We start from the raw sequence: 23,530 nt of genomic DNA, 5'->3' as shown, positions 1-23,530 counted from the left end.
CAGACTTTACCCCCTTGGAGCAGGGAACTGCAGTCTTGCGAAGTCCAACTTGAGTCTCCAACCTCCATGAATCCAGTATCCAACTCATGGGGTGAAGAGACCTTTGCGAGGCAGAGAGGGCTGTAGCTTACAGTCCTGCAGGCAGCTTTGTGCAGGGAAACTATCGTGAGACAGCGCTAAAACCCATATCCCCTCTGCCCAGAAAATCCTGCCAGCCCAGAAGGTACCCAGAACACACTATGAAACAAGCTAAAATCAGCTTCAGTTGGCCAAAAATGCTAACTGGAGTGAAAAGGAAACCTTCCCCAATGAAAATTGTGACCCCGGTAATGCCCAAAGGCCTCCAATGCATCAGCATCCCCCTTTCACACGGCAAAACCTGGGGCAGCGGTAAGAGATACAGGGTAAAACCACACGCACCAACCTCAGGCCAACCGCTTGGGTGGTGAGACCTCGCTGGATGGAGGACACCGTGAGTCCACACCAAGGGATGCAGGCCCGTGGCTGGAGATGGAGACACCAGATGAAATCTCCTCTCAGCTTTCTGACCAGGGCTTTGGAGCCACAGGAACCTGCCCTGCATCTGTACTTGCCTGGCACACATCCCACCACTGGAGCAGCCTCCCCATCCTTGCATCCAAAACTGGGAAAACCGAGCAGAGAAGGAATCCCAGGACAGATGCACCAAGGTGCCATCAACAGGTTTGTTTTGGGGTTTTTTTTCCAAAAAAAGAGGCTATTTCTCCAACACAGTGAATCAGTGCTTTATTTTCAGTATTGAAAGAGGTACCAGATCAGCAGTGAGCTCCAGGTAATCAGCTGGCACATTGCACTTCTTAATCGGTGCCCTCGTAACGGTGGGGTTGAGGCAAAACGCAGGTGGAGAAAAGCCTCTTGGGTGCCCTGAGAGCAGACGCACCGTAACGGCGTCGGCAGCGCCGCCTCACCAAACCACCTGTGCATCGCACTAGAGTCGCGCCACTGGACCCATCGGTCAGCAAAAGGTTTTAACCGTCTTCAAAAATCCTTGCGTACAGATTTCAAAGAGGATTTGGTTTCTGGGCAGGGAGGGAAGGCCACGAACCAGATGCTGAGTTAAGGAGAAATCAGCGTCACAGCCCTCCTGAGTGCAAAGGGAACGCAGACGTGATTCCTACAGCCTGACATGTGCAAAAGTGCATCCCGTGAGCCCGACGCTGGCCTCCCTCGCACCAGAGTACAGCAAGGAGGAACCGTTAGTGCCCCTGGAGTTTATAGCACAGTGATAAATCTGGTGTAAGGCCAAGTCAGAATCAAGCCCAGAGGGTATGGGAAACCTATAACTGTGTGCAAGATGGGTGGAGGGGGAAAATACCTGGATGCTGTCAGGCGGGATCATAAAATCATCCTTGCCCTAGCACCCTGGAGGGGTTTATATAGGGCAATTCATACCATGATCCCAGCCCAGAATAGCACCAGAGATTAACCCAGACTCTGACCTCAGCTAATCCAGCGTTACTCCCTCGAAATGCCAGCGGAGTGACTCTGGATTGCATCGGTGCCAGGGCAGAATGGGCCCCCGCCCGGGGCTGTGATCTGGAGGGTGTCCTGGCTCGGCTGAAGTCAACAGCAAAACTGCCGCAGAGCCCAGCAGAGGCAGGACCGCAGGCACGCGTGCTGCTGTAATGGGCAAAGCCACAAGGACCCAGTAGCAGCTGCTACCGGTGGAGGCGAGGGTGCTGGGGAGGGGGAAAAGGGGGGTAAAATGAAGAGCCGCATCCTTTGCGTCACCCCAATTGGTGTGAAACACCCTCAGGCGCAGGTGACACAACCCAGCAAGTGCAGAACTTCAGAAACCCCCTTTTCCCCCCCCCGGTATCCCGAATCGGAACAGCCCTGAGAGGGAACCAGCCCGGGGAAACCAGGAGCTTCTTCGGGGTTTCTCTTGCTCCCGGTGCCCCCTTGACCAGATGGTGCACCCCAAGGTGTGACAGCAGGACCAGCCCAAGAGCAGCATGCCAAGTAGAACAGCTTGCTTACTTCTCCTTCAGGTCCTGGTCTGCTTTGCCTAAAAGAGAGGGGAGAAAAAAAGATCAGGGCTCGCGTTCCTTGCTCCAGAACCCCCAGCCCCTTTTATACGGTTATTTTGCTATATGCAGCTAACGTCTCACAACCATCCCAGTTCGACAAGTTGAAGAGCAAGTCGTGGCCGGGGTGCTGCCCTGAACTTGGTCTCCCAAAGCCTTTTACTGGCTCGGGGGAAGCAAACAGCACGATAACCACCACGACAAGAAGCCCTGCCCTTCCCCACAGCTCCACTCCCTACCCGTAGGGCAGCTGCAATATTTAGACTTCCCCGAGGAGTGAACCAGCAAACTCTCCCAGCCCCGTTTTTGCCCTGGCAGGAGCTCCCAGTCCTTGCTTTTGCACCACCAGCAGGAACCCCCCAGTGCTCAGACACCCCTCGGACAGATGGAGACCTGCGGCCGCATCCAGGAGCCCCAGCACGCTCCGCATTTCACCATGGGAGGTCAGAGAGCCCCCACTGAGCCGCCGGCCAAGCAGACTGATGCACGTGAGATTTATTTAGGATGCCAGTGGCTCCTTGGCTTATCTGAACGGCCAGTTACGCCCTGCTGAAAGCAGCGCATCGCACGCAGCATGGCCGGGCTATCAGCAGCTTCCCCCAAAAATAACTACGTGGGCTGAAACAGCTGCCAAGCCGCAGCCTTTACCTTTCGGGACAAACTTCAGCGAGCTGCTGAATATTCAGAAGCGGGATTGCCCCCTCTTCGGCCCGTCGTTGAGGAACTCGTGGCCAAGCCCGTTGCCACACTTGCCACAAGACACCTAGAAATGCAAGGAGAGGGTTCAGTTTGACAGCAAGTGGCCTGTCTCAGCAGACAGGCTCATGAAAAAAAAAGCTCTTAGAGTTGGGTTTTTTTGATGATTCCCAAAGGTTTGGGAATTGTCACCTTTAAAGCCCCCGGCCGCTCCTTGCGCTTGGCCACGCTGTCCTCGTGGACGGTCTCGGTGAAGGCTGGCCACGGGGACGAGTGCTCGTACTTCGCACGGCTGGAAAAGAGCTCATGGCCGCACTTGGCACAGACGTAGATGCCTGGGGAGGGTGGCAGGAGAGGGGTCAGTGCTGGGGGGGGCAGCCCCCCGGCCCCACTCCCCGGCCAGCTCCCAGCAGTGATGGCCAGTGACTGGGGGGGCAGCAGTGGGGACACGACAGCAGGGTGACACGAGGACACTCACACACGCTGGACTTTGCCCACCTGGGCCACTGCCTGCGGCTGCTGCCGGACCCCCAGGGCCAGGCAGGCGAGCGGGAGCTTTTGGGACATGGGGCAGGACCCACAACCCCTGTAGGGGCTCCTCTACCGGATGGCTCCCCTCTAAGCCAACCCCTACAGGGACCCCCCCAGCTCTACCTTCGCAGGCAGCATCTCCCCCATCACCCCCTCCTAGCCCCATTGGGGAGGTCCCCCAACAAGGACCGCAGAGAGGGGACCCCCAGCCCGGTCCCCACGGGTGGAGGATGCCCCACGGGAAGGATACCCACCCCGAGGACCGCAGCCCCGGCGGAGAGGACACCCCCTGCCCGCCCCACGGAGGGAGTTCCCCCCCGACCCCACGGGGAGCACCCCAGCGCCCCCGGCCCCGCTCACCCGGCTGGAAGTGGTCTTTGAAGACCTCGCCCCCGAGGAAGGAGCAGAAGGACATGGCTGCGCCCGCCGCCCCGGCCCGGTTCCGCCCGCCCCGGCCCCGCCCCGGCCCCGCCTCCGCCGCGGCGCCGTCTCGCGGCCGGCAGGGGGCGCTGCGGGGCCGGCGGTACCGGGGCGGGGGGGTCCCGGTACCCGAGGGGGGGGCCCCGCTCCGCCCCCCCGCCCTCCGCCGTGGGAAACGCCGGGCCCCGCAGCCCCCGCCCGCCGGGTGAGGAGGGGGCGGCGGGGGCAGCCCTGCGGGGAGCCGCGGGGCGGTGCGGAGCTGCGCGGGGCGGAGCGGGGACCCGGCACGGTCCTGCGGATGCTCCGGCATCGCCGGGTGGAGCGGGGCCAGCTCCAGCCCGGCCCCCATCGTTCACGCCCGGCACCGGCTCCGCTCCCCCGCTCCCTCCTCTCCCGGCACCGTCATCAGTCCTTGGATCCCGGCACCGGGACCGGCCGGCCTTCTTCAGCGCCGGCACCGGCTCTTCCATCCCGGCGCCGACACCGCTCCTCTCCCGGCACCGGGACTGACCCTCCTCCCCTCCTCCCCCCGGCACCGACACCGGTTCTGCCCCGGCACTGGGACCAGTCCGTCTCCCCGGCGGTACCGGGGCTGCTGGTCCTTCTCCAGCATCAGGACCGACCCTTCCCCGGCGGCACCGGGACCTCCCTTCTGTCCCAGGTACCGGTGCTGCGGGAGCGGGGAACTCGCGGGGAGGGGGCCGGGGCACCCCGGGCCCCCTCAGCGGCGCTGGGTGGTGGAGGTCGGGCAGCTCTCGGGACGAAGAGGGGGCTCCCCCCCCCCGCACACACCAGGGTCTCAGCGGATGGGGTGCAGGCACAGGCTCAGCGGGTACCACCCCATCCCGCCACCCCAGGAGAGCAGAGCCAGGGGTCACCCGTGGGGACCCTCCCCACGGAGGCCAGCGCGGGGCGGCGACGCAGGGTCTGAGCTGTGTCCCTCCGTGGGGTGCGTGGGGCTCCCAGAGAAGGAGGAGGCAGCAGCCCAGCATGCGGCAAGGTAAGGGCTTTGAAGGTGAACTGCAGGCAGCCGGCTCCTTGGCAGGCTCCAGGACGTGATGAGCTGCGTGCGGCTTCCTTTTCCTTCCCAAAAACCAGGCACCACGAGTTTCTTCTTCCCTAGTTTTATCTGAGGACCCTTGGATAAGTCCTCATGCAGTGGGCTGTCATGGAAATTGCACCTTCCTTGGTGCAAGAGCAAAAATGCCAGAGTCCTTCGGATGGAAGCCGGGGACTGTCCTGAGGAGCCATCCATGTTACCGGCGCCCTGCAGCCCACAGCAAAGCTCTTGGATGGGTCCCTGCTCCCTAATGCCAACGGACATGTCCATCAGCCAGGAGCTCATCCCGGGGTCATGCCCGGTGTGGAAACCCCTACGTGGGGCGAGCGCTGGCGGTGCTCCTACCCGCTGGATGCTGCCGGCTTGAATTAGGTCAGGCTTTCATCGCGGGGAGGCTCAGCTCCCCACTCCAGCCCCGGGGATTGATGATTTGTGGCAGGCACCCGGGCAGGGGGAGGAAGGGGCTCTCGCTGCAGCACCGAGGGGCGGTGGGGAGACGAGGACGTGTCGTGTCACGGCACAGAGAACAGGTGACGTGCTGTTTTGACAGCACCTTCCCTATGATCCACAGAGATCAGACGAGCAGGGTGTCGGGAAAGGCTCCAAATAGACTCAAGGGACGTGTACACCTTCGGGGCGCAGATTTTCAGCCAGTGGAAGGAGCCACAGCAGCTGCTGGGACCCAGTGTCTTGGCAGCATTGTCCACCCAGCCTTTTCTGAAGGTGAAGCCTGTGCTAATGAAAGTGATGGGTGAACCAGCCGGATTGTTCCCCAGGGCTGTGTCCTGCTGAAACCAGGGCTGAGAGCTCTCCCGTGAGCTGCAAAGGGCCACGCCATGAGGGATGCAAAGGTCTCAGGATGGCCCAGGAGCACTTTGCTCACTGAGTTAGTAGCGGCTCTTGGCATCAGCAGCAGCCTCTGTGCAGGGAGGTATGGTGAGAGATGGGCAGAGAACAGCTGAGACATGGAGGCAAAGCAAAGTCCGTAGGAGTGGAAAGGCTGAGTTCAACCCTGGGACAGCACGGGGTGGCAGGGAGGCTTTGGGAGAGGGTCACTAGGGGACCAGACGGGGTGCTGGGGCTGGGCACTGGGGCTGGCTGGCTCTGAGCATCCCAGCTGGCACAGCCGCCCTGTAGCTGTTTGCATGGTGACGAAGCCTTCCCAGCTCCTCGCTCCCCCAGTGGCATGAAGTCCGCCCCAGTATCCACCAGTAAACCCCCTGAGAAGGAGAGATGTGATGTGGAAGCGGGAGACGGAGCTGGGATCCCGCGCTGGTCTACCCATTGCCCAAAGTTATGTCTGGAGGTTGCGGTGAGACTTTCTTCAAAGCCCCACACTCCTTAATCACAGGATAATGCAGAGAGCTCTCCAGTTACAGCGCTAATAACCACAGCAATTTGGTTTCTGTAGCAGTATATTGTGGAGATAATTAGATGAGGGATTTCCAGCTCGTTTGGCTGGGTGATGAAAGCCGCCTCTGCGCCCAGGCAGAGCTGTGCCACCGTCCCCGCCAGCAGCGCCAGCCCTCTGCCCCAGCCACCAGCACCTCTACCTAACTGGAGAGGGCTGCTGGAAATTAATTTTTCAATTAACTCTCCCTGATTTCACAACAAAAGCAAACACCAAGTTGGGCAGTGCCCACCTGGGAGCGAGCAGCTCAGGGCACTGATGGGGCAGATCCTGGTGTGGGGAAACTTTCTCTTTCCAAGCGGTTTGTAGGTAATTGCACCCTGGGGTGACCTAACGCCGGGGAGCACCATGCTATGCCACGCGGCGGAGGCTGCTGCTGCCTCGGGCACGTAAAGGGAGCTTTTTGGGGGAAGATGCTCAAAGACATCATCCCCGTCAGGGCTGCAGCTGTGTCAGGGCTGCAGGCTGTGTCAGGTCAAGTCCAAGACCTGAATTTGAAGGAGAGCTGAGAGCAAGGAGCAGAAATTTGGAGCCTGGGTCCAGTGGAGAGGCTTGGTCATGTTTTCAGGAGCAGCGAGGGGGGTCAGCAGTCGTTAGAGACCTTGTGTCCCTGCCCAGCTGGAGCACTCGCAGCTCTCGAGGCTCTGCAGAGATGTGACCTTCCTGGGCTGGGTGTCCCGAGCACCGCTCCTCAAAGGGACATCCCACACGCCACCGATCCCTTCTGGGTACCACTGGGACTGGGCTCCCAAAACCCCGCAAGGCAGGTGCTGTGCAGAGGCTTCGTCCATCACCCAGCCATGCCCACTCAGCTCTTGATGGAAATCCTCACAAGGACCTTCATATTCAATTTATCCTATAAAGCAGAAAAAGATTCCCCCTGCCCAGTGTGCCCCCATGGTCACAGGCTGGGGACGAGCTCTGTGCTGGAAGGTGGGTCAGCGCTGGCACCGAGGAGCTGGCTCCGGGGGCACCTCTAGGCTCCATATTTGCTCTCTGAAGCTTGAGCCAGCAGCAAAGCCTTCACCGGGGCTGCTCCGTGTGGACCCTCTGTCTCAGGGTGCTGGTGGTCCAGCCGTGGCACCCGGCGGGGTCCGTCCCCGGTGCTCCCCCACCCACACTCCCCAGAGGTGGCTGCGTTTCAGCAGCGTGTCTATAGCCCCCGCTGTACTTGACGTCCCTGCCAGATGAAAACTCCCATACAAACCCAGGCTATTATTATCTCCGTCTTCCACTGTGCTAATGGTCTCTCAGGAAACAGTCTTCTTTTTTTTAGCTTTTAAAACCCACAAATACCGGAGTGGTGGTAACCAAAAGCCAGGCACGGCGGAGCGGAGTGCCGAGCTCTCGCTAAGCACAGGGGAGCTGGTGTCCCCCTAACCCGGCGGGGACGGGGAGCGGTGGCCAGGCAGGACCAGCCAAGGACCAGCCCCAGGGCTTTCTGGTAGGCACAGAGGAGGGCTGGGGAGGGCGACGGGCAGCACGGGGGATGCTGGGGATGGCGGTGGCATGGGGCCACTGGGAAACCTGCATGATGAGGGGCAAGTGGGGGTCCCAACTGTCTCCCACCTGTTGTGCTTGGCTGGGAGGTGGTGGGTCTGTGGTGTCAGGAAAGGGGTCCCTTCTCAGGCCCAGATCTATTGCTCGTTTTCTTCTGCTCACTCCCCGTTTTGGTGTTTCAGTGCTTTGCGCGATGCCCTGGACCACTCTGTCTGCCAGAGGGTGCCGGTGGTGCCGGCAGTGCCGGCAGTGCCAGCAGTGTTGCCCATGGGCTGGATGGCGCCAGTCCCACAGCCAGGGTTTTTGCGGGTGCTGGGTACCACCCCGGTAATCACCTGCCCGTTATATTTAGGGTTAACAAGTGGCTCCCGTAAATCAGAAGCAAAGCAAAAGCCACAAAGCGTGAGATTATATAAACGAGGCTGGAGGCAGCTGCGGCACAGCCTGTAATTAATTCGTGGCAGTGAAGTGCTTTGAAGATCCAGGGCGACGCGGATGCCGGGCGTAAGGCAGTCCCAGGGGCAGCATCCGCCAGCGGCAACGTCCTGCTCAGCCCCGGCTCCCCTGGGACAGTGTCCCCGCTCCTGCCGCAGGGATGCTGCGAGGGGAAGGGGGCCTTTGGCAGGAGCGCAGCAATGGAGGGATCACGGTGGCATTTGGGGACGGGGCAACACTTTGCCATGGCCATGAACACCCTCAGGGCTGCAGAAACTTTACGTGTTAGGAAAACTTTTGCGTGCCTCCAGTAAAAACAGAGATTACCGACCCCCTGTTTGCAGAGCATCCATCCGCACAACTGAACTGGGGCCGCAGCTCGGGCTTGCTTTATTTCAGTTCATGCAATGCATTAAGCAAGGGCCAAACCACTGTTGGCTAAGCCAGAAACATTTAGAGGAGTCAGAGAGTCCTGCCTCCTGGCGTTGCATCCCTCCTCACAGCCCCCACAGTTGCGCTGGGACCAACGTAATGTCCTGGTGCGGGAAAATCCCCCTTGTTTCGCTGCAGACCTGGCTCAGGGCTCCGGGTTCTCGGAGGCCCCGTTGCTAATTGCCTGGCTGAGGTTTATCCTTGTTACACAAGCAGTTCTCCGCAAGCTGTCATTGAGCTCGTCTTGCCCTGGTGCCTTCTCCATCCCACCCCTGCCAGGAAGCACAGGGAGAGCCATGAGCTGTCCGTCCACTGGCAGCTCCATGGCCCCAAGGGCATCCCGAAATAGTCTGGAAGGTGCCCAGCCCATAGTGATGGGGTCCCCGGGGGCACCCCGCTCCTGCTCGGTGGCTCATGGTGATGCTGACGGGCAAGGCAGGATCGGGGCAGGGACATGCTATGCCTTGAGGTGGCACGGAGCTGAGCTGCCTCCTCCCATTCCTTCGGCAGCACCGGCACCGTCGGCAATGCGAGCGATGGCAGACCAGGCTGCGGTGGCAGCAGACGCCTCTCCAACCCTGGCACCATCCCCGGGCTCACCTCGGTGCGGGGACACCGATGGGCTAACGCTCCATCCCACCGGCAACAGGGAGGACGGCTGCAGCCGGGATGGCTGCGGGCTCATTTTCGCCATGGATGGGGACATGAAACCTCTCCCCTCGCCCCAGCCCGGGGGGATGCTCCTGGCTGACCTCCCACAGGCCCCCCAGCCCCGGCTGAGCCCGGCCAAGTCCCGCACGGCCCCGTCCTCCCCCAGCGTATCCCCGTCAGAGAGCCGCGCTGCCTTGCTCCGGCTGCGGGAGGCCAGGCTGGAGGACACCAAGAGACGGCTGTCGGAGGCTGTGCAGGAGCCCCTCAGCCGGCTCAGCCGGCTCATGGCCGAGGAGAGCAGCCCCATGTCCCGGGCAAAAGCGGGCACCAGGGGTCAGGAGACGGGGGGCCATGGGGCTGGGGGACGCCGGGTACGGGACTGGAGCCCCTGGGAGCCCACCCTGAACTGCCGCTATGAGATCTGCTCCTACGGGGACGTGATCCAGGTGGTGGAGGTGGCACAGAAGGATGCTGAGCCCCAGCTGCCAACCCCCGAGGAGCCACCGCCAGCACGGCCGGGGGGCACGGTGCCAGGCAGAGCCCTCGCCTCCGTCGCCCTCCTCGCCTACGGCTACTTCATCCTGCCGCTGCCACCCTACGCCGCCGGCCTCTGCCTGGGGCTCATCTGTGGGCTGGTGCTGGGCTTCCTCGCCATCCTCCTCTTCATGCCAAAGCCTCCGCCGACGGCACGGGTACCACGGGGCCGCCTGCGCCCCGAGCTGCTTGTGGGGGAGCCATGGGAAACCCACCACCTCCAGGTAGGAGAGGGGTGGTCCGGGATGGGGAGTTGGGTGGCAGCTGGAGGGGAGCCCGGGGCTCGGGGTGCAGCACTGAGGGGGTGCCGAGCCCCCGGCGGGTGCAGGCTGCCATCCCTTAAGGCACAGCGGGAAGCAGCCGGCTCCCTCTCCTCCCACCCAGGGCTGGATGAACCAGCTGCACGTCTACGACCCCGAGCTTTTCCACCCCTCGCTGACGCACTCGGTGCTCGCCACGCTGGACGGGGCCACCCTCAAGCTCTCCTACCCCAAGAGCAACATCCCGCGCCGAGCCACCTTCGAGGAGGAAATCCTCGACGCCGTCTTCATCAGCCACCGCTACTACGACCTGACTGATGCCAAGGTGAGTCCGGCAGGGCAAAGGACCCTCCCGTGGGAGTGGGGACTCTCCCCTTGTGGGCACCCCCAGTGTCCTGACCTCACCACCACTCCTGGTGTTGCAGGTCTTCCTCTGCCCCCCCAGCCTGGCCCGAAAGCGGATGTGGAACAAGAAATACCCCATCTGCATCCTCCTCCCTGATGCAGCAGACATGGAGTGCAGAAGCAGTGAGGAGCACGATGCGGAGCTGCAGAGGGATGAAGGGACGAAGAAGGTGTCGGTGCCGGGGCAGGACGTCCCTGGGGACTGCAGGGAGAGGTGCCTGTACCTCTTTGGGCGAACGGGGAGGGAGAAGGAGGAGTGGTACCAGCACCTCGTGCGAGCCTCCCGTGGGACCCCCAGCAGCAGCCACGGAGAAGCCAGGGGAGGTGAGAAGCAGCCATCGTGGCCTCTGCTCTGTGCTGGGACTGATCCGGGGTGGGAGCTGCATGTCACCACATGTGCATCACAGCATGTCATCACACATCCATCACGGCCAGGCAGCACATCGGCTCTCATGCCATCCTGACCTCATATCCTCCTGTCCCCAGGCGCGGGACCAGCTCCGCAGAGCAGCGGCAGCAGCAGTGGAGGCAGTGCCGAGGACATCCCCTCCGCCATCCCGTCCAAGGACCTGGAGGGAAGCGTACAACAGATTTTCCTGGATTACAGCACCTACATGGCCCGATTTGTGCCAGCGCAGGCGGGGGGCAGCCCGGACCAGAGCCCCTCTCACGGAGCACTGGGCAGCCCCACGCCCACCAAGGTGAGTGGGACAAATCCAGCACTGGGAGCAGAACACGAGGCTAAGCGGGGGCTGACGGACCCTGTGTCCAGCCACTTCCAGTCCTGTGGTTCGTCTCCTCCCTCCTGGCACCGCGGTTTGAGCAGCCAAGCCACAGTGCAGGGGAGCGCCCAGCCAGCGGGTCCCACCACTCACGGCGCCACCTCGCTCCAGGGGCTCGCGGCTTCTGTCCCTCCGCAGCTCGGTGAGGACCCAGCCAGGCGCAGTGAGCCATGCATGGCCTGGATGAACGCCCTGGTGGGGCGCATCTTCTGGGACTTCCTCCGGGAGCCATACTGGGCCGAGCAAGTGTCCAACAAGATCCAGAAGAAGTTGAGCAAGATCAAGGTGAGAGGCAGGAGCACCAGAAGAGGAGCACTCGGAAGAGTCCCGTCCCATCCCTGGGGCCCCATGGCGGGTGCCAGGCTGCGGTGACCATCCACGTGTGGTTTCCCTCCATCAGCTCCCATATTTCATGAATGAGCTGACGCTGACGGAGCTGGACATGGGCACATCCATCCCCTCAATCCTCAGTGCCTCCAGCCCCACTGTCAATGACCGAGGTAAGAGCCCTGCAGAGCGGCAGGGACCCCAGGGCTGGCTCCACAGCAGCTGTTATTGAGGTGCCAGCCCGGCCCCTGAAGCAGGGAGGTTTTGGCAGGCACATGAGCAGCCCTTGTCCCCTGCAGTTCTGACAGGGGCTTGCCCCATCCCTCTCCCCGGCAGGGCTCTGGGTGGACATGGAAGTCACCTACAGCAGCTCGTTGCAGATGACGCTTGAGACGAAGATGAACCTCTGCAAGCTGGGGAAGGAGAGCGCTGCTGAGGAGAGCGGCCCAGCAGAGACAGGCGGAGAGGGGTAAGGAGATTGCATGGCTGGGTTTCATCCCCCTTCTCCTCATGCCTGAGCGAGGCAAGAGGGTGCTGGACCCAGGGCACCCCCCTGATGCTTCCCGGCGCTCGCAGGGCCAGGCCACGGCTGATCCTGCTGGCAGACAGCGACGCGGAGTCGTCCAGCGCCGGCTCCTCTGATGAGGAAGACGTCGCTACTGCAGAGCCCATGGGAGCCCTGGGGGAGAGGGTCCCACCACCCGGCACTGAGGGGTAAGGGGCTGTTTGGGGACTGCACTGTGGGGGCGGATGGGGAGACGCTGGGGGAGGTACAGCACTGCGCTGGCACAGGGACTCGGCGCCGGTTGCCCCGGGAAGGCACACAGAGGCACCCTGGCACATCATGGCAGCCCTTCACAGGGGACTCCTGTCCCCGCGGGGTGCTCATGGCAGATGGCTGGGGGGTGCTCATGGCAGATGGCTGGGGGGTGCCGAAACCCAGCGTGGTTCTGGGTCTCACCCCGCTGTGGAGCTGCGGCTCCCCTCGCTTTAGCCACATCAGCGGTAACAGCACAAGCCGGAAGATCCTGCGCTTCGTGGATAAGATCGCCAAGTCCAAGTACTTCCAGAAGGCCACTGAAAACGAGTTCATCAAAAAGAAGATCGAGGAGGTTTCCAACACGCCACTGCTGCTGACGGTGGAGGTGCAGGAGCTGGCAGGGACCTTGGCCGTGAACATCCCCCCGCCGCCAACCGACCGTATCTGGTACCAGCCCTCCTTCCTCCCATGCGGGACCCACGTGAATCCTCCCTCCAGCTCCCCTTGCTCCGGTGGCTCAGCCAAGGAGCCAGCTCTGGGGCTTCAGGACATGATGGTTTCTGCCTCTTTCCTTTCCCCTCACAGGTACAGCTTCCGAGTCCCGCCCCAGCTGGAGCTGAAGGTGCGCCCAAAGCTGGGCGAGCGGGAGGTGACGTTCCTCCATGTCACTGAGTGGATTGAGAAGAAGCTGCAGCATGAATTTCAGGTGCCTGTCACGAAAGTTTGGGACTGTTAAAGGGCTCAGCGGAAGCACAGGCATTACCGCGATCAGGGATAATCAGCCCTCAATCTGGGTCAGGGTTAGCTCTACAAAAACCCAACATCTGACCTGGTCTGGCAGCTTGGGATAGTCAAGAAACATGACCTGGGTACTAACTCCAAGCGCTGGTGCTCTGAGCACTACAGTGCTTGAGGAAAAGCTGTTTCCTCCCAGTATGTGCAGCCCTGCCCCAAGCAGGGGGATCAGGAAAGTCAGCAAGTCCCAGGGAGATACCCCTCAGAAGGGATGAATTCACCCATCCGCTCTGGTTTTGGGATGTCTGGGAGGTGCACGATACATCACAAGATTCCTGCTGGTTTGTTTTCTGCCTCTCACCTTTGAGACCTCTAGACAAAAAGCAGAAATGTCCCCACAGATATTTGGGTACCCAAATCCCCCCGAAGAGCTGCCATTTGAATGCCTTCAAAGTTCTGGTCCCTGCCCTCTGCCTTGACCACTCTTGAAGCCATAGAGATGGACAGGGCAAAGAAGAACTGCTCCTGCTTGCCCAAAGAAAAACTGCTCCTGCTTGCCCCCACCCTGAGATATCCAGAGCTGGTAATCCCCAAGGGCCAGGCACAGTCAGCTGCTGATGAGGGGATGGGAGCCCAGGACCTTCTGTTCAGTCCTGGTCTCTGACCGGAGCTCCTGTTGCTCCTGCCAAAGCCACTTCCAGGCAGATGTGTCACCAGTCAGGTAGTGGTATTCAAAACCACTTACTTTTTATTCTGGATTCCTCTTTTCAGAAAATTTTGGTGATGCCAAACATGGACGATCTCATCATTCCCATTATGCACTCTGGCCTGGATCCTCAGCCACCCACTGGGGGACTGCCCAGAGACCTACCAGCCAGGGGAGAGAGGAGGCCTTGAAGCACAGCCCCACGGGGAGGGCAGAGACACTGCACAGAGCTCAGGGACCTTGCTGGGACACGGAGCCAGCCAGGGCCTGGTCACTGACCGCACCCAGGGCTATGCTGTGGGGTCTGAGCTTCTCGGTTCATCTCATCCTCAGCACTTATGTAGATGAGCCTCCTCCTTAAATACTGCAAGCACACGTTCAGAGCAGAACCAGACCCAAGGAAACGGGTTTGCTGGAGACCCAAGAACTTCATGCACGTCCTACCAGGTTCCCAGGACTCCTGGTCAAGTGGGCAGCTCTGGACCAGCGGAGGGCTGGGCTTTCCACTGTCTGGTTCCCAAAGAGGAAGCAGGACGCCCAGACCGGTTCTGCACTGAAGGAGTTGTGATCATCGCTGATCCAAGACATCACAGCTCCAAAACACATCACACCCTCCCCGCAGCTGGACTGCATGGAAAACATGGGTGGGAAATGAGTCCAAAATATGAATAAACCCATCACTGCCCAGTCTTACCTAGCACCCATCTTCTCGTACACAAGTTCCCACATCTGCTGAGGATGCTGGCTGGGATCGTGGGGCTTTGTGCAAAGAGAAGTCCACAGGTCATACTTTCAGCCCAGCCAAAGCAGTGCCTGGGTGTGCGTGTGTGAGGGGCAGTGAGGGGAGAGATGGTCAATGAGACTGGGCAGAGGCAGGTAACGGGGAGGGCCTGTACTGCCAGCGGAGACTGGGGCAGAAGTGCTGGTACCTGCTCTGCTCTCCTTCGGAAGAGAGGAAGGGGAGTGTTCACCACGGTTTGGGTGAATGCAGGCAGTGGGAAAAAATTAATTGAGCAAGGGGAAGGGAGGACCCAGAGGACAGAGCAGACACTTGGCTGTCCCAGTTAGTCCCTGTCCAAATGGGCCAGCCCCAAGTGCTACTTGTCCCATCCTCACCCGCTGAGGAGCCTCAAGGACACACTGCTGCCCACAGGCAGCACTGAATACAGGCAAGACACCCCTCCCGAAGGAAGACAGGCCACAGGCATGGCTTGAAGCCTTTTTATTGAAGGCAACCAGTTATGCAGCCTTGCATATCTCAATCCTTACGGCTCTTCCTGCACTCCTGGCTTCCCTTTCACCAAGTGTTTCTTCTGAGGGCCCTGGAAGAGAGCAGAGAGGACAGCTGTCAGTGTTAGTGGCAGGCAAACCTGGCCTACAAGACCGCATGTGAGCTGCATGGAGCGGAACTGCAGCTCTGGCCCCTTTCTGCTGTGCAAAGCTGCTCCTGGTCTCTGCTCTCCAGCTGGGACCTCTGTGCCACCATTGACTAGCCACCCCAGGGGCTTCCCTAGCCCTGCAGGAAAGAGGAGCAGAACATCATTGCCCTTGCACAAGGAGTTTGTTTCTCTGGACAGCACAAAAGCAGCCAGAGCGGCAATGAATGACCTGCTCCCAGCCAGGCGGGCTGGCCTGCAGTCAGGGGGCATGGAGGGGAGCGCTAATTGTGCTGATGAACGCTATCAGGAGCCCGCTGTGGTGGATGAGCCCTGGAGGAGGCAAGGCCTCCCACAGCCAAAGGCACAGATCCTCATCAGCCGACTCAAAATAGCCTGAGGGCTTTCCACCAGCTAAGAAATGGGGTTGTCTCGGACCAAGTAAGTCCTATGGGAGCAGATGGCAAGAATTATTTACCTGCCTCTACTTCCAGCCAAATGTAAAGTTTTGCCACAGTATACATGGGGGAAACTCTCACCCCACAGTAGAAAATGGCAAAGAAAACATCTGCAAGCAGGTAAAACCACCTCCTGTCACTAAAGTCTACGTCACGGCTACTCAGGACTTGCAGCGACAGCAAGAGCAGAACGCAGAACAAGCTGAGATAAAGGAAAACAGCTTAACCTCTAAAGAGCTCTGCAAAGGCACTGCACAGCCAATCCCTCTTCCCAGGGCTCAGGAGGCTTAGCCTGTTTCACGTGGGATTTCTAGCTGACAGGCCAGATCCAGACCCGGGTTACGTCTGCGTGGTATCCAGGCAGTTGTTTCTTTAATTTCTGCTGGCTGATGGCCTGGCTTACTTAACACTTCCTCAATTTCACATTCAGACTTATGCACCAGCCTGGTGTAGGTTGCAAAACTATTCAGGAAACTCTGCTTGTTTTGGATTTATTTAATTTATTTTTTTTTTGCTCTAGGTTTAAGAAAAATATACTGCTCGGCCTTTTTGAAAGCTTCCTGACAAAAGAAATCACAGATTTGTGACTGAATTTGACCCAACCTTTTCCTCTTAAGAACATTAAAGTTATAAATCATTCCAAACAAATCAAAGACGTGCACAATTACGGGTGAAAGGGACCATATGTCCAAGGCAGTGCCTGCCAAGTTAACTGCTTGTTTAAAACATCCTGTGGTGAATGGAAACTGGTTGGCCATATGGTATATTATTTGCTAGTTGGGTTGTCTTGGATCACTCGCACAACCATCATGTTCTTCCTTAGCATAATATCTACTGTGTGAACTGAATTCATGCCTGCCTTTTATGCAAGACAGTCCTGATCACTCATTTGGCTCTTGTTATATCGAGAAGCAGATGCTTGGTTGGAGTCAATCAGTTGCTTTAGCCCCAGCTGCAAGCATGGCCCAGGAGCTGGAGCCGGCGCAGAGCGTAACTCACCATGAAAGCCCGCTTCTCCTGAGCTGTCTGGAAGCAGCCATGGCCAAACTTGGAGGTAGTATCAATGAATTTGAGTTCAATGGCTTCCTGAGACCGGCGGCTTGTATGCACCAGAAGGGACTGGAGAAGAGGAGTTACAATGCATCAGGCTTATCTTTACAGCAAATCTGGACATCTGCTCTGATGGAAGCAGGGTTGAAATATCCTAGGTGCATCCATGAGAAAATAGCGCCAGGAAAATCTGCCTTCTCAGAGAAATGCCCTGGTGCTCAGGTGGCAGGTGATGCCTTGGATTGCAGAGCAGCTCCGAAATGAGCCTGCTCTTCACTCAACTCACTCATTTCCTCACAGTCTGCTTGTGGCCAAGGTTTCCCACGGCAGCCACACAGGCTTGCTGTCTCCAGAGAGAGCACATCTGCCTGCACGCTGCCGCAAACAACCTAACTGCGAATGGTCTCGCTGAGCACCTTGCTCATGCGCCACATGCCCTCTGTAACCTGACCATTCTTCCTGATCAACATTTGGAGGCAGTGGCATTCTCAACGTGGTGAATCTGTCTGCGGTGAATCTACAGCCCATCTCTCCCCAGAGCTACTCTCACCTTACGGAGGGTGAGCACACGCTTCTTTGTGCCCATGACGCAGCCCTTCAGCATGAGGAAGTCATTGTTGACCTCCCCATAGTGAGGAAAGCCACCCTGTGGGGAGAGGCAGAGAGAAGGTTGGCAGGCAGGAGAGCTGGATGGGAGCAGATGTGTCCACAGGTGGCTTTTTCTAGGGAAGGAGAAGGTAGTGACTGACAGTTAACTTCCACCTAATGACACTCTGCACGCTTCAGGTTGCCTGCTCAGGACAACCAGAGCACGTCAGCCACACTGACCACATGATCCCAGCTAAGGAACACTCCCCAAGAACTGAGGAACCAGCAAACCTGCTTCCTACCCCAGAGGATGTGGGTGAACAGAAAGCAGAGCTGACTAGATTCCCAAGCTAACAGTTTTTACTAAGCAAAAGTGAATTTTTAAACCAAGTAACAAATATTTATCTGTTAAGTATCAGATTTTTAATGTCACTTATAGTTTTTTTTTTTTCTTTTTAAACAAAGTTGTCAGTTTCTGCCCAGCTTATCAGCTGAAAATGAAATGTTGGGGTATACCAATGGGCCTAAAAAAACACCTCACAGAGATGGTTTTCCATGTCCAAAATGTAAGGAAAGGAATCACTGCATTTCTTTCAGTGAATTCCCTTCAAATCATTTCCTACACAGTTGTCTCCAGCCAAGGAATTACTTCAGATTCCTGTAGCCAGGGCCAGTCACAGCCCCGTTACCCCCTCAGCCCTTACCAGCGGTGTAATGGTCTTCTCCGTGACATCGTAGTGCGTCGAGGCATTGTTCTTCACCACTTTGCCATCCTCCACGTGGATCCCATGGCCAATGCGGTAAATCTAGGAAGGGAAAGGAAATTGAGATGGTGACTTTCCCACCCCCTCAGTGAAGGACGTCACAAGGAGGATGTGTTTTTTACCAAGGTGTGCCCCCTGTGATGTGTCCCTTGAGCAGGGAAAAAGCACCAGCAAAGACATGGAGAACAGCGGCACTGCATATCTCTAGGGAAACATCTGAGAAGCTGGTGGGGACAGAGGCCACCATGCAAAGAAGGATGGTGACAGCATGGGGGGAAGGAAGACAGAAAGGCGCAGTGGTGCTCTGAGGAAGCCCATCTGGGCCATACCTTCTTGTTGATCTCCGTGCGGTGGTGGTAGCCCTTCTGGCCAGCCCGAGCAATGGAGTAGCCAACCCGGGCTGGGTGCCAGGCTCCAATACAGGCAACTTTGCGTAAGCCCTTGTGTGTCTTCCTGGGGAGCTTCTTAGTGTGCCAACGGCTTGTCACCCCTGGAAGTGCGACCAGACAAAGCAGTGAGACCACTGGGGAGATTCAAGGCTGGTGTTTGAGTGGTGGGGAAGGGAAAGTCTCATCATTCTGCAATTCTTGGAAGACACCATGTTGGAAAGAGACCAAGAGCTGTCACCACCATGAGAGGCCAGAGCACAGAACTGTTCTCACTTCCCATGGATTTGATCAGACTGTGATATGTTCCTGCTGAGCACATCCACGCACACGCATAGAAACATCCACACCTCCACATACGTGGGGTTTGTGAGAAGTGCAGTGGCTTTACGTACTCACACTGCCTCCGAGCCTTCTGGGAGGACTCTAGGCACAGCAGAAAACATGGCTCTTACTGAAATTAAGGAAACCAAGCTCTGCTACAATGGAACTGCATGACATTATTGAGGTCCAGAGGCTCTTTGCTACTCCCTGTGCAATAAGTTGGTGGTTTTTCAGCATGGCTAACACTCCCCTCCCCCAACACTACATTATGGGCAGTGCCATATGAGGACAGAACCAAGCCCCTGGCAAGGGTCTCCCTGCTCTGTACCTTTCACCCCATGCCCCTTGGTCACGCCAATGACATCAATCATCTCATTCTGGCTGAAGACATTATGCACGGAAACCTGCTTCTCCAGCCTCTCACGAACCCAGTCAACCTTCTCAGCCACCGTCCCGCCATTCAGCTGGATCTCCATCACGTGGGCCTTCTTCTGCCGTAGTGGGAGCAGCTTCATCTGCATTAGATAGTGCATTAGGGAAAAATGTTGCCCCTCACCTCCCGTGCATGAACATGAGGGCAGGGTTGCACCACTCACCACTTGTGGGGGGCACGGGGGGCAAGCAGGGCCAGCTCTTCACCACCTCTCCCTGCCACACTGTCAACCCCTTTCATAACAGCCAGTGACCCGGGTCAGCATGCCTACATATCTCTTGGACCCAGCTCCTTGTCTTTGAGATCAACCACCCCATCTCCCAGTGCTCCCATTCAAGGCAGGAGCTGATGCACACCCTCTCTCCAGGGAGCATAGCAGCAGGCCAGCCTCATCCTACCCCAAGAGTTAAGCAGAGTAGTAGTAGCCATGGTAAATGCCCCAGAGGAGCCCATCACCAGAGCACCGTCTGAGGCTGAACACTGTGACCAGCCAGGATGCAGCTCTGTGCTCCGACCCAGAGTCAGCACCTCTCCTTTGGTCATGTTCAACCTCTGCCTCCGGACTGAGCAGTTATTTCTAGTTCTCACCAAGAGGTGCCTCTGCTCTCTCCCAGCCCCAGCTCCCTGTGCAAAGCCCCTGCCAAATCGCCACAGCAGGACTGTGAGGATCTGTGCCAGCCAGAAGTGAAGCCTTAAGCCAGTTTAGCTCTGCCCCAGACTACAAAGCAGCCATTTACTCGAGGGATCAGCATGAAAATGGGCCCTGTGGATCCAGCAAACAGCATCTGGCAAAACTGTGCCTGCCCATGGGTTATTTTTGCTCAAACATTTGACACCAGTTGCTAATTTGAGGTGATCATGGGGCCTAAGGTCCCTTGCTGACACCGGGCTCACCACCTGCTGAGGCTCTGTGCAAAGTCTGCTGTCCTCCACGGGGTGTATGGGCTCCCCAGAGTGCCAGAGCCACAGCCCCCTCCAGCAGTCCCCCAGCAGGGGACAGGGTTGGTGTCAGGAGGTAGCTGGAAAGGTCAGCCAGCACCTCGCATTGCCTGCATACCCTGTCCACACCCTCTGACCAGCGTCTGCCTGCTCAGCCTCCTGTCACCCCTCCAAGACACCCCCCATAATCCTCCCTCACCTTGCTCCCCAGCTGACGAAGACCCCGAGCCCCCCATGCCCACCCCCCAGAGTGAGGCTCTGACCTGCGTGTGCACAATGACACGAATGACCTTGCAGTACTTTTTCATAGCGGCAAAATCCTTCTCCAGCTGCCTTTTGCCATCCTCATCCTGCCATTTCTTGCAGTACTTGGTGAACGCCTTCTTCTTGCTCTTGTGCCTACAACAAAGGTGTTTATCATCCAGTAGAACTGATGGTGAAGTGCTTCTGCACATCGCTATGCCCTGACGCAGCACAGCGTGGGGGGACCGATCACCTTGCCAGACACTTCCCCAGAGGCACAAAGTACCTGTGGGTACCCAAACCTCGCCTGGCTGCTGGGGCCATGACACAGGGCTTTGAGGTGGGAAGAGGAAAGTGAATAATGAGCTGCGAAAACGGGCTGGTAATTCAAACCTCTTTGCATGAGGAATCCAGTTGTCTCCCACTGACTGGCGCAGTGCCATCAAAATACAAGCACAAAATCCAAGCTAAGTGGAGAAAGGAGAAAACAGGCTCCGACAGGGATCAGAGGCATGTGGTGGGTGGATCTCAACGGCACTTTTACAGGAGACACGATTCCTACAGTTACGAAATTCATGTTTCCATTTTCCTCTCTGCTGGTGTGGGATTTGGGGTGTTGAAGTTTACAAGGGCCAGGGGTCACGTTCTGCATCAATTTTCCCCCTGACAAATCTGATTTTACTCCCCTCATTTGGTGCCTCAGCTCAAGTATTCCAGTTTAATGGAGAGTAGATGGGCCTGACCTACACAAAGGAAAACAAACCTGCAGCATGCGCTGCCATATGATATTGTAGAGAGAGCTAACTCAGTTCAACTATTAGAATAAATTTACATATGCATATGCTGATTCCCAGCATCAAGCTGTTTGCAGTATCTCTGTTTGCAGTATCTCTGTGCATGACTAAATAAATAGCAGTTTCACTCCACCTCAGGGCCAGCTGCCAGTAGCTGAGCTGTTTGCAATGGCTGGGCATCACAGAGAGCCCGCGGGGAAGAGCTGTGAGAGAATCCCCACTTGCAGTGCCCCTGGGACCCTCCCCAGCCACGGAGGCACGTACCAGTTCTTGTAGAAGCGCCGTCTGCACTCATCGCTGATGTGCTCAGCAAAAACAGTCTTGAAATTCCTCAAGCCCTTCGGTGTTTCTACGTACCCCACAACTCCCACCACCACCATCGGGGGGGTCTCAATGATGGTCACAGCCTCCACCTCCTCCCTTTTGGAGATCTCTGCAAGACAGTAAAGGAAAATGGTGCTCAGCATCGTCTAGGATCGGATCATTCCCTGGAGCCATTCATGGCCCATGCCACTACAGCGAGCAAGCAACGTGCTGGGGGCAAAGTTGTGCTCTGCTTTCACAGCCAGCCTCAGCCCTTCCTTCTCCCATGGCTGCAAGCCCTGCTGGAGGACCACGCAGGGTTTGTTCCCCAGAACAGGCTAGACCCTGTGGCCCAGCACACGTTAATCCATCTTCCTCCCGCTGGTGGAAGCAGTGGTTCTTGCCCTGGAGTTTGGCTCCAATCCTGTGGGGATCCTGGAGGGTAACATTATAAACTTCCCCAGCAAGACGCTCCAAGCCCAGGGTTTGTCACGTAGTTACCCTGCAGGATCCTTCTGTCAGTAGGATACAACAAACCACCAGTCACCATACCGGTGTGGGGACTTCCCAGGAACTCCAGGTTCAGCTCATGCTGGCCATGAGGTGGCCTTTGGCCATCCAAGATCTGGACGGCATTACAGGCGATAGCCTGGAAGCTGTTTGGTCCACCACCCATTCCCAGGAGCAGCCTTTCCCACCACCAAGTCTGTTCCCTCACTTCCCTCCTGGATGTGGCTCCCCACTCCCATCAGCCAAGCCTTACTGAGCCCAGGCCTGTGCACCTCCCGCACAGTGTGCGTCATGCCAGCTTTGTAGCCCAGAAAAGCTGTCAGGTGGACTGGTTTGCTGGGATCGTCCTTAGGCCATGCCTTCACCTTCCCTCGGTGGCGACGGCTTCTCTTGTGGGGGAGGAAGCCCAGGTGGCCATGCCTGGGAGCAGAGAACTTGCGGTGGGACTGCAGAGAGGAAGAACAAGAAAGATCAGCTTCACTTTCAGGTCCTAGAAAATGCCAGGACCCAAAGCACAACGGGAAATCTCTCCTTTAACATCAGTGAATGCTGGAGGGATTCTGGGCTCTTCCTCGCTTCCAACACGAGAGAAATATCTCCTAACAGGAAGGGATTTTGCTCAAGATTCCATCATGCGCATGGAAGAATTTAGTAAGTTTCTGGACAAATGATGCCAATTAACTAAAAAAAATTTGATCTCCGTCCTTCTGCTTGAGGACTTTGAAGGACAAATATGTTCTTTAATAAGTCTGCCCTTTTGTGATATTAATTATAATGACTTATTTTGCATTCCGCAGCACCAAAAGGGCCTGCTCAGAATTCACGGGCTTTGTATCATCAAGGCAAATGGTACCAAACAAGCACAGCTAACGATCAGAAGAAACGGGAAAGGATGCCCAAAGGAATCAGTAATAAGAACATGCGCAGGTTAAATATGCACCTTGAAAACCAAATTAGAAGAGCTAAATATATAAACCCCAATCGCAAGGTCATGCTGAGTCAGGCATGGAGAAAGCAACAGCGCTTTAGAAACATGGACAACTTCTCACACGATTGGCTTCAAGGCAGGGGGGCTGGGGGTCAGCCCAAGCAGCAAAGGGTTAGATCTACGTCTACTCCAACTCCCTCCTCGTTAAAATGAGTCCCGGCACCGGGCTGCACTTTCCACCAAGCTTATTTTCCAGCCCAAGTGGAGCTCTGTTGAGCTCAACCCCATTTCAGCTACGCTAACGTGGCTGGTAACCCAGCCCTGCCGACTGCCCCTCCGCACACGATCGAAAGGTAGCAGAGCCCAGCCGTACGAACCATGGGACGTCTTCAGCCCAGGTCAGCCGCAGAAAGAGGCTGTCGCTAAGTGCCTCCCCTGCCTAATACTTGAGATGGCTGATGGTCTGAAGACACAAATTTAGCTGCCTGCTTCACCCGCGGCTATATTCATTTCGTGCTGGGCCAAGCTGGCAGGTCGGGCGTACCAGTTGCGGTGTGGTAAAAGGTCAATTGCCGGTGTCTCGGTTTACACTTCTCCCTCCTAAACAACTTGAACGTGAATGGCAGGAATTAGGACGGCTTCCTAATGGGATACCACAGGTGTGGGCACCCTCAGCACGGTGCAAGCGGTAGAGACAGACTAAAAATCCTTCCATCGGCCCAG

The 23,530-nt window shown here is 57.6% G+C and overlaps 3 protein-coding genes across 8 annotated transcripts; 1 reads left to right on the top strand and 2 right to left on the bottom strand.

Moving 5' to 3' along the window:
- Positions 1–750: 750 nt before the first annotated feature.
- On the bottom strand, positions 751–3,760 carry MSRB1 (methionine sulfoxide reductase B1). The gene is made up of 4 exons (XM_063345042.1): positions 3,654–3,760; positions 2,955–3,097; positions 2,715–2,829; positions 751–2,047 (listed from the first exon to the last, which is right to left on the bottom strand). The coding sequence occupies exons 1-4, from the start codon at positions 3,706–3,708 to the stop codon at positions 2,016–2,018; spliced, it is 345 nt and encodes a 114-aa protein (XP_063201112.1). The 5' UTR covers positions 3,709–3,760; the 3' UTR covers positions 751–2,015.
- Positions 3,761–3,858: 98 nt separating this feature from the next.
- Positions 3,859–14,914, top strand: LOC134519242 (testis-expressed protein 2-like). Of its 3 annotated transcripts, none has more exons than XM_063343126.1 (13): positions 3,859–4,374; positions 7,461–7,628; positions 9,062–9,960; positions 10,121–10,321; positions 10,422–10,725; positions 10,888–11,102; positions 11,322–11,468; positions 11,584–11,683; positions 11,847–11,979; positions 12,087–12,224; positions 12,505–12,717; positions 12,856–12,976; positions 13,777–14,908. In XM_063343126.1, exons 3-13 carry the CDS (start codon positions 9,079–9,081, stop codon positions 13,900–13,902), a joined length of 2,580 nt encoding a protein of 859 aa, XP_063199196.1. In that variant the 5' UTR covers positions 3,859–4,374; positions 7,461–7,628; positions 9,062–9,078; the 3' UTR covers positions 13,903–14,908. The 3 variants fall into 3 exon arrangements, with proteins under 3 accessions (XP_063199196.1, XP_063199195.1, XP_063199194.1); XM_063343125.1 differs by having other exon boundaries at positions 11,295–11,468; XM_063343124.1 differs by lacking the exons at positions 3,859–4,374; positions 7,461–7,628 and having other exon boundaries at positions 8,848–9,960; positions 10,888–11,468; positions 13,777–14,914.
- Positions 14,915–14,918: 4 nt separating this feature from the next.
- Positions 14,919–23,479, bottom strand: RPL3L (ribosomal protein L3 like). Of its 4 annotated transcripts, none has more exons than XM_063343130.1 (10): positions 23,352–23,479; positions 22,133–22,325; positions 21,331–21,499; positions 20,293–20,428; positions 18,986–19,172; positions 18,277–18,437; positions 17,888–17,989; positions 17,146–17,241; positions 16,545–16,664; positions 14,919–15,033 (listed from the first exon to the last, which is right to left on the bottom strand). In XM_063343130.1, exons 2-10 carry the CDS (start codon positions 22,170–22,172, stop codon positions 14,977–14,979), a joined length of 1,068 nt encoding a protein of 355 aa, XP_063199200.1. In that variant the 5' UTR covers positions 22,173–22,325; positions 23,352–23,479; the 3' UTR covers positions 14,919–14,976. The 4 variants fall into 4 exon arrangements, 3 of the variants coding, with proteins under 3 accessions (XP_063199200.1, XP_063199198.1, XP_063199199.1); XM_063343128.1 differs by lacking the exon at positions 23,352–23,479 and adding an exon at positions 23,185–23,333; XM_063343129.1 differs by lacking the exons at positions 17,146–17,241; positions 23,352–23,479 and adding an exon at positions 23,185–23,333.
- Between the last annotated feature and the right edge of the window lie 51 nt (positions 23,480–23,530).

The sequence above is a fragment of the Chroicocephalus ridibundus genome, chromosome 8, assembly GCF_963924245.1.
Source record: "Chroicocephalus ridibundus chromosome 8, bChrRid1.1, whole genome shotgun sequence".
Lineage (NCBI taxonomy): Eukaryota > Metazoa > Chordata > Aves > Charadriiformes > Laridae > Chroicocephalus > Chroicocephalus ridibundus.
The sequence above is the reverse complement of the archived record's forward strand: the minus strand, read 5'-3'. Positions and strand labels throughout refer to the sequence as shown.